Source organism: Dromiciops gliroides, chromosome 6 (assembly GCF_019393635.1).
Source record: "Dromiciops gliroides isolate mDroGli1 chromosome 6, mDroGli1.pri, whole genome shotgun sequence".
Classification (NCBI taxonomy): Eukaryota; Metazoa; Chordata; class Mammalia; order Microbiotheria; family Microbiotheriidae; genus Dromiciops; species Dromiciops gliroides.
Window position 1 is genome coordinate 5817533 of NC_057866.1, and position 9403 is coordinate 5826935.

At 54.1% G+C, this 9403-nt stretch overlaps 1 protein-coding gene across 1 annotated transcript; it reads left to right on the forward strand.

Annotated features, from left to right (window-relative positions):
* Positions 1-1968: 1968 nt before the first annotated feature.
* FGF19 (fibroblast growth factor 19) lies at positions 1969-8138 on the forward strand. Its single transcript, XM_043969577.1, has 3 exons — positions 1969-2197; positions 2737-2840; positions 7789-8138. Exons 1-3 carry the CDS (start codon positions 1969-1971, stop codon positions 8110-8112), a joined length of 657 nt encoding a protein of 218 aa, XP_043825512.1. The 3' UTR covers positions 8113-8138.
* The last annotated feature ends 1265 nt before the right edge of the window (positions 8139-9403 follow it).

Below are 9403 nucleotides of genomic sequence, written 5' to 3' on the forward strand. Positions count from 1 at the left end.
TGGCAGCCAGAAAGAGTATGAATTCTTAGGATCCCGGATTCCCGCTGGGGACAGAGGAGCCCCAACTTGAGTGTGATGTGCCATCTAGTGGCCAACACTGTTCCAGATGGTTGGGCTGGAAAAGGGGAGTGTAGTCTCCTCAGACACCCAACTAGGTCACAGTTTACAGCCCACAGTAAGCCCAAGAAAAGGGAAAACAGAGAGAGAAAGCTCAAACCCAGGAAACTTTTAAGGAGTAAAGTAGCCTGGGGGAGGGCAACCTGCCAAGCATTTTTGAATGGGAAAGGACCCCCTGGCTTCCCTGAAGTCAATTTTTTATCAAACTGTAGAGAGGAGTTGGTCAAAGCTTAGCTTGTGCCAGGACAGTGGTGGGGTGCCAGGGAGGGAACATGACAGTGTAGGCCGAGAAGGTCCTGTTACTAATAACCACTATCCCTTAGAACAGTGCTGGACACACAGTAAGTGCTTAATAAATGAAGGCTTGTGGCCTTGCCTTTCTAAGGGCATAGGTCTTCACAGCACAGGTATCATTGATCCCATTTTGCAGAGGTAATTGTGACTTGTCCAAGGTGGGCCCCGCTAGTAAGTGTTGGTATTCCAAGCCAGGACTGTTCAGGCCAGCATTTACTCTCCCTTTTGTATCTGGCACACTTCCCTCTCCTTGGTTTCAAGGAGCCCCCTCAGCTTAGGTGGGTCCTCAGCAGAAACTCCACTTCCAGATGAAGCCAAAGACCCCAGGAGGCTGGAGCCCAGAATGTCAGCGATGGGACACCCCTCCCAGACCTGCAGTGTAGATGGGAGGACAGCCACGCATTGGGAGTATGGTCCAGGAGATCTCCAGAGAGAAAGGCCCTGCCCGTGCCTCCCAGGCCTTGCTCCTTGGGGTTGGTGGCAGATCAGGCCCCCTCCCAGCCACATCTCCTCCTATGGGCTCTGGCCTGGCCAGCTTTCTTTTGTCATGGTCCACCAGGGGCCAGGAGAGTAAGGGGAACCGGAGAAAAGAGGTGTTGGGGGAAGAGAAAGGGGCCTGGGGCAGGCAGTCTCCCTTCTCTCTCTGGATTTCTGCTCCCCAGCCCTTGGTGCCAGACAGGGGAAGTGGGGTGGGGAGATCTGACTGGGAGCCCGCTCCTTCACGGAAGTGCATCCACCCTTCCCATAAGCTCCTCTTCTCCCTGCAGGCGGACTGAATCTGTGGCCCAGAACTAGGCCCCCAGGAGCCAGCCAGCCAGCCTTCCCTCTTTTTCTCCTTCTGTCTTCCTTCCTTCCTTCCTTTGTCCTCTCTTTCCCTCCTTGCCTCTTTCCCCTTTTGTCCTCTCCCTTCCTCGTCTTTTCTTCTCCCTTCTTCCTTCCCTCCTTATCTTTTTTCCTTCTCTCCTTCCCTTAGCCGTACTTTCGATCCCTCTTTATCTCCTTTCTTCCTTTTCTTCCTCTTCCAACCTCCCATTCTCTCTTTCCTGTCCCTCTCCCTCCTTCCTTGTTAGCCGCCTCCTCCCCCCCCACCCCCGCCACCCCTCCCCACTCCTAGGGCCAGGGTGGGAGGGCCCGCTAGGGGCGGAGCTCAAGGGACTGGGGGTGGGGGGTGAGAGAGGAAGGACAGTGTCCGCGCGTGGGGGGGTAGGGGGGCGGGACGGGTCTGTGAGTGAGAGTTCACCCGTGGGTGTGTGCTAGACTCCCGGAGATTTGACCCTGGTATGAAATACTCTATAGGCAGAAACCTCATCAAAGATAAGGAGCTCTATAAAAGGCTTGGGCACCTGCAGCCACCGTGTCCTCTTCTTCCCCCCAATCCTAGCTAGCGCCTTGGCTCCCTAGTGCTTCTGTACGTCCGTCGGGAAGCGTCTAGCTGCGAGACCGTGCGTGCCAGCGCCTGTGCGGCCGCCGCGTGTGTGCTTTCGTGCCCACCACTGTGCACACGAGCCGCTGCTTGGAGAGAGGCAGCTCCTGGGCTAACCCACCTCCGGTGGCACCATGACTCTCCTGCTGACCCCTCTGCTGACCCTGTCCGCGCTCTGGCTGGCCCCGACGGTGCGCTCCCGGCCGCTGGCGGACGCCGGCCCGCACGTCTACTACGGCTGGGGGGAGCCCATTCGCCTGCGGCATCTCTACACGGCCAACCGGCATGGGCTGGCCAGCTTCTTTTTCCTGAGGATCCACCGCGACGGCCGCGTGGACGGCAGCCGGAGTCAGAGCTCGCTAAGTGAGTTGGTGAGGGGGTGGAAAGGAACCCGTGTGTGTGTGTGTGTGTGTGTGTGTGTGTGTGTGTGTGTGTGTGTACGCGCGCGCGCGCGCGCGCCTGTACATCTATGTGCACCCTCGGGTTTGCTTGCCTGCTTTCCTTTGGAACTGCAGACCCTCCCTCCCTTCCAGACGAAAGGCTCTTGGAGTGCCTCTGTCCCCCGACGCTGGTCCAAGCTCATCCCAATTGACTGGAGGAGCTGTCTGCCCAGAATCCTCTGGCCGGAGGTCTAGACTGGCGGCGGATAGAGGCGGGTGCGCCCTCCGCCTGAGGCACATTTCTCAGTCCCTCTCAGCCAGGGTAACCCTGCCTTCTGGCCAGTTGCTCGCAGCCAGCACCACCACCCCTCAAAAATCCTTGGGTCCTTGGAGGCCGGGTTTGAGGTTGCTCGGAGCTACAGCTCGGGGGCTTGGTCTCTGGCTCTGAGCAATGTTCTGGGGGCCTCGTTGGAGCACTTCTTCCGTCCTCATCCCAACCTCACCTGTCTCCTTTCTGCGCAGGTTTGCTGGAGATCAAGGCGGTAGCTCTTCGGACTGTGGCGATCAAGGGGGTCCACAGCTCTCGGTACCTGTGTATGGGAGACGCCGGGAAGCTCCAGGGATCGGTAAATCCACTCCCCAGTCCGAACCTCGTGGGCTTGGGTAACTGGCTCCACGGGCTTTCCAATTCCGGGGACTGGGGCTCTTCACTCACCTCTGCTAGTTTTCCGGGCTTACAAACTGATATTGATGTTTGTTTACCTCTGTGTAACCCTGAGCTCAAAAGAACTTAACCACTCCCAGCCTCAGTTTCCTCAACTGTAAAATGGTGATAATAATACCTATTTCGAGGCTCTAATGAGATTAGGGATGTCAAATGCTTATCCAGCCTTGGAACTCAGCTGGAGGAGGAATGTGGGGTCTTTGTGTTAAGAAGCCGGGAGCCAGGCACTGCTGGAGGCACTAGAGGAACTGGGGAGCCCTGGGGTCTCAGAATGCAGCCTGCAGGGCGGGCGACTCCAGCTCCTACCCCAGCCGCGGGAGGAGTTTGCTAGTTGAGAGATTGCAAAGAGAGAAAAATCTCAGAAACTACATCCTGGGGGATTGAGGAACTAAGGAGTCAAGAAGTGAGAAAGGGTAGCTCAACCAGCCGAGGGCTGAAATCCAGGGCAGAAAAGTGCGCAGAGAGATTCGCTTTGTGCAGACGGCTTGGCGTTTGCACTGAGCGAACGAGAAGTGACTGTCTTCGTAGTGAGCTGCCAGCAAGGACACTTAGAAGTAAGAATTAAAAGGGGCGCTTTTATTTTCTGAACAAGCCACAGAAAGCCCCTGAAAGGGCTCTCCTACTGCTTTAAATCTTCTCGAAATTTGGTTAAGTGCTTTCTCTAGGCATACCCGGGAAACCCCAGGGGAGACTGGGAGAGGGAAAGGGGGGTGGGGTCAATGCCGGGGCCCAATTTTTCTGCATTTGGGGTTAAGTCACTTGCCCAGGGTCACACAGCTAGTAAGTGTTAAGTGTCTGAGGCCGGATTTGAACTCAGGTACTCCTGACTCCAGGGCCGGTGCTCTATCCACTGCGCCATCTAGCTGCCCCTGCATTTTCTAATAAAAGCATAAATAGAAGACCTAGGCTCCCCGACGCCTGAGTCTCCCTAGCTAGGTAGTTTTCAAGTCCCTCTCCCTTTTCGAGCCTCTGTTTATTCCTCTCTTAAATGGGCTGACCTCCCTCTCAGCGCTGTTTAGGGTCTCAGCCGAGCATCTTGGTAGTGCTGGAGCTGTCCATTTGCTCACTAGTCTGTTCGAAGCTTCTTACTCCGCCCCAGGCACAGTGCTGAGAGCCCTGCGTACCGAGAGAAATCCCAACATTCCCTGCCCTCGAGGGCCCTTTCTAGTTGGGGAGAGTGACTGCTGGTAAATCCCAGGGAGATTGAAATCCCTGAGAGACCCCAGGCTAGTCCTTTAGCCTCCGGGAGTTTCGGTATCTTCTAGGATACTGGGGGGAGGGGAGGGCGCGGGGCGGTGAGAGAGAATAGCACCTTCTTTTCTGAGTTGTTGTGAGTCCCCTCTGAGATCACAGAGTTAAGTGTTTTCCAAACTTCAAAGCAGTGGCCTAAATCAGCTATTATTATGTAAAGTGCTTCCCCATCTTTACGGCTGTAAGGGAGGGTTAATTATGTCACCCTCGTTATAGATTCACCGGGTTCCCCTATTTTAAATCCTGCCTCTTGCCAATTGTCGGGATAGTTTTTCAAAGGTTTAGTCAATTCTTCTGTCCCCAGAAGCCTGGGCTTCCAAAGGTTGGCCGCCAGTCCCACCAAGCTGGTCTCTTCATCTTAGAATAATAAACACTTCCAGCCGGTCAGCCAACCACCCTCCTGCTCCCCTATTACTGTTCAACTCAGGCCCCATCCGAGAGCCAGCCCCCACTAACAAGGAACTAGCCCATGCAAAAGCAGAGCTTGCTGCTTCCCTAATTAGCTGTCAACAAAGGCAGGAGTTCAAAGGAAGCCATTCTAAAAGCCCCTCTCTTTCTGGGGTCATCGCTGGCTGTTGGCTGTGGGAGGTCTGAGAAGGGTGGTCCAAAGAGGGCCGGTCAGGGGCCCCAGTGCCCTCCTGCCCTGCTGTGAATGCCCACCCCCACCCCTTGTGTTTCTGAAGACCTGGGAATAGCCAGGACTTCCCAGGCCGGATCCATTGCCTGCTAGGATGTTGCAGGGAGAGCCCAGCTTTGATTAGCTTCTACCCAGGATGCTCCATGACCCGACCTCAGGCCTTTTGATGTTGGTCCCCAGCTTGTTTTGTAGCTGGGAACCACTGATGTTAGATCTCGTTGTGACCTTTAGTCATTAAATACTTGAAGGGGAGGGGAGGACTTGGGGAGAGGAGAAAGGAGGAGGGGGCCCTGGGGAGAGATTTGGCACCTGGGGCATTGGAGCTGTTTTTCCTATTGGGGCACTTACTTCAAGTGGCAGCACCAGTGGCCACACATGCCCCAACCATTCATCAAGTGATTAGCACGGAAGGCCTTTTTCCACCTTTGCTCTGTCAAGACTCACTAGGACAGACATCTTCTGGAGGGGCCTCCTGGAAAAGCAATTAGTCTTACTCTGTTTGGGATCAGAGGGCTGCACTAGGAGAATGGGAGCTGGGGATGCCAAGATGGCATTGAGGCTAGACCAGAGGAAGAGCTTCCTAACAAGCCAAGGCTCCCAGAGTGAACTCTCTCTCCTCAGAGCTCCCAGCAAGGTGGGGGGTGGGGGGGATTCCCAGACACATCTGGGCTGGACCCAGTTCCTCTGAGAGCCCCCATGTGTCTGAGGCCCTGAGGTCCTAGAGCTGCCACCTGGCCTGGGCAATGTGAAGGCACCAGGGGGCTGGCTCCCTGTTTTCTAGCTACTGTTGCACATCCTAACATTTCCAGTCGAAACCACTGGTTTTAAAAGCATTCAGTGTGGTTAAATGCTGTCTGCTGAAGTGAATGGGCTTTCTTTTGAGAATTACATTGTCTGCTAATCTTTCAGGCAGCTAGGTTTTTTTTTTAAAAATGCTAGATCTGGAAAGAAAAATAAGATTGAAAAGCCCCCTCCCAGTCCCCAATCACTTAGAATCCTGATAACCACCCAAGGGACACCTGACAGAAGGAGACAGGGGCTGGTTGACCCCCAAAGCCCCTCCCTTCCAGCTCTGCCATCCTATGGCTCTGAATTCAAGAGAATAGCACAAAGAGGGTCAGCAGGGGATTGAGACAGAGGCGATCATCAGAGCTGTTCAGAAAGAAGGTGCTGCCCTGGGAGGTCTCGGATCCCCAGCTCTGGAGGCTTGTCAGGGATAGGATGAGGGATGGAGAGCTCAGGGAAGAGTTGGACCAGATGCCTCCGAGGCCCCTCCAACTCAGACTCAGAGATTGGGGGAGTCTGAGGCTCATTCTTCAGTTTCTAGCTGGTATTCCATTTTGGAAATGATTGACTATAGGATGGAGTAAGCAGCAGCTCCAGTCTCCTGGAGGTTTTATTACAGGTTGCAAGAGTTCCCTGGGAGTCATGACCTGCAGTTCACTGACCCCTGAGCGGGAGTCAGAGCCCTGAGCTGTGGGGCCCTTGTGGCCCCTGAGTTCTGCACTCCCGGTTGTTGAGCCCAGCATCTCAGTCATCAATATTGGCGGGGCAGGCTGGCGGGGGGGGGGGGGGGGGGGGGGAGGGAACTCTCCTCTCCTGGAGAAGAGAAGTGTTTGGACTGGGGCAGGAGCATGAGGATTGAGGGGTTTCTTCTAAGACTCCCCAGATCCTTGCAGAGAAACCGCAGATGAATTGACTTATTAGAAATGTAAATGAACCATGGGCACCAGACATCTGTCTCTAAAAACGAATCCCTGCTGTAGGCTATAATAATATTGTTGAAAAGCCTAAAGAGCTTGGAAATACAAGTTTCGGATTCAGATCCTGGCTTGCCCTCTCCCTCATTGGCTAAGTAAATGGGCAAGTCCCTTTCTCTCTCCATCGGGTCTTGAGTTTCCTCTGTGTGTGTGTGTGTGTGTGTGTGTGTGTGTGTGTGTCTGTCTGTCTGTCTGTCTGTCTCCTTGGTATCCTCAGCTTAGCACAAAGTCCAGCACCCAGTAGGTGCTTAATGGACACTTCTTAACTGAAATGAGGGGCTGGCCTTGATGAACGATGAGGCTCCTTTCAGGTCTGTTGTGGGGGGATTCTCTCTTGTCTCTCACAGAGGCCCCCTTATCTCTCTCAGCTGGACCTGGATGAGAATCCCCCCAGTGAGAGGCCCCACAGGCAGACATCCACATCCCCCTCAGGCCATTTCCCTCGGCAGCCCAGACCCCTTTCAGGAGACTGAGTCTTGGGAAGCTTTTCCTTCTCTGGACTCAGCCGGGGTCTCTGTAGCTTCTGCCCACCAGCCTCTGTCCCTCCTTCTGTCCTCTGGGACTGGCACAATAAATCAAATAGTTTCCAGTAATCAATGATGATCAACACACCTCCCTGCATCAGGCAGCCACACACTCAATCATCCTCTTCTTGAGGCTGTAGAGCCCTGGTTTCAAGGAAGGGAGGGATGGAGGGAAGACAGAAAGGAAAGATGGACAGATGGACGGACTGAGCAAGTGCTCGTCACTGTGAGAAACACTTTACAAATGTCATCCAGCTTGGTCTTCACAAGAACCCTGGGAAGTAGGTGTTTTTTGGATTCCCATTCTACAATTCAAATAACTAAGGCAGACATTAGTTAAGTGACTTGTCCAAGGCTACATAGCTCATAATCATCTAAAGCAGGATTTGAATTCAGACCTTTTTGATGACTAGTCCTACACCTTGTGGGGGAAACATTCCTACATCCTCCACCTCCCCTGAGACAGCAGTAAGATTTGAACCCAGATCCTCTGGAACTGCGAGGCATTTGCCTTCCCTTCTCTGGATTCTGTTTCCTCATTTCTTAAATGTGGGTAATCAGACCTGAGGTACCTCCCTCAAATGGGTCAGCTATAGCCAGTGGGGATGTTCCTCACTATCCTTGCTTTCCAGGCCAGCTTAAGGGAGGGGGTTCTGACAGGTCTGTGTCTCTGCCTAGGTGAGGTTCTCTGCGGAAGACTGTACCTTTGAGGAGCAGATTCGCCCCGACGGCTACAATGTGTACCAGTCCCCGAAGTACGGCCTGCCCATCTCCCTGTGCACTGACAAGCAGAGGCAGCAGTTCCAAGGCAAGGACTTCCTGCCTCTGTCTCATTTCTTGCCCATGATCAGCTCTGTTCCTCTGGAGGCTGAGGAGGCTGAGAGCCACAGGGCATCCTTTGACCCCGAGATGTTTTCCTCATCTCTGGAAACCGACAGCATGGACCCCTTTGGCTTCGCCTCCAAACTGTCGTCCATCAAGAGCCCCAGCTTCCAGAAATAATGCAGGCCCTGCCAGGATTTGGGACCCAGGCCCAGCGTCCCTTCCTCTTGTCCCCTGGAGCACATGGCTGCAGGGAGGGGAGCAGGGCAGCGTCCTGGGTGTCTCGGAGGATGAAGACAGCCCTGGAGAGAGTGACAATTAGAATTCTGTAAATACATAAAGCTCCTCAGATGGAGCAGAATAAGATACTGAGCCCCGGCCAAAGCCCCTTTGCCCACTGGATCTCTCCTCTGGGCAGAGTCACTTTCCATAGGGTGCAGCAGAGACCCCTTTCTGCTATGAATCAGTGACTATAAGAGCTGGAAGGGTGAACTCGACCAACCTCAGGTCCATGTGGGAACAAAGCCCAGGCCCAGAGCTGCCCCCAGAACCATCGAGAATCCCCCAGGATCCTTCAGCTGGGGGAACCTGGGGCTGGTCCTGCTGGAGCTGCTGCAGCCTGGAAGAGGCCCCTCCCCCACCTCCTCAGGTCTGTGGGCAGGATTAGATCAGAGCCAGGGTGAATGACCCCTCTGGCCTGCCTATGAAGCATCAGATTGCTCCTGGGAGATAAGGCTGTCCACACTTCCCTGCCTCCCGCTAACTCCCTCTCATAACCTGGCTTACCTCACTGATAGCAAGAAATGAAAAGACCTCGGCACCCCAGCTTGATGGCTGCCTGGCTTTTCAAAGTAAACACAGCTTGAAACAGAAAGAGATAGGAGCCGGCTTTGGAGGAGTCTGTAGACCCGAGTCACCTGGGGTGACTCAGACACATCTCGAGGAGTTCCCAGGGAAGAGCAAAGCAAACTGGCTGCTCCCTGCCTCCTCCTCCTCCTCCCCTCTTCCTCCTCTTTCTTCTGTTTCCCCCTTTCCCTCCTCCTTCTCTTCCTCCTCATCTTCCTCCTTCTTCTTCCCCCTCCTCCTCTTCTCCCTTCTCATTTCCTCCCTCTCTTCTTTCTCTGCCTCTTCCTCCCCTTCCTCTTCTTCCTCCTCCTTCCCTTTTTCCTGCTCTTCTTCTTTCTCTGCCGCCTCCTCCTCTAATCCAAGCCCAGCTTGGGGTGGCCTTCCCTGGGTATGCCACCCCCTAGAGCAGACTCCCACTCCTTGTAATCAGATCATCACAGGAAGTCTCGCCCCTGTCCTGCCCAGCACTTAGCTGCCCCATGTGATATTTATAAGTAATTTATTGTCCCAGGCTCAGCTCTTTATTTTCTTACTTTATTTATGCCTTAGGTCATATTTATGCGCCAGCCATGGGAGTTGTGTTTTTTACATTAAAGTGGCATTGGTTTGTATTAAAGCCTGTCGT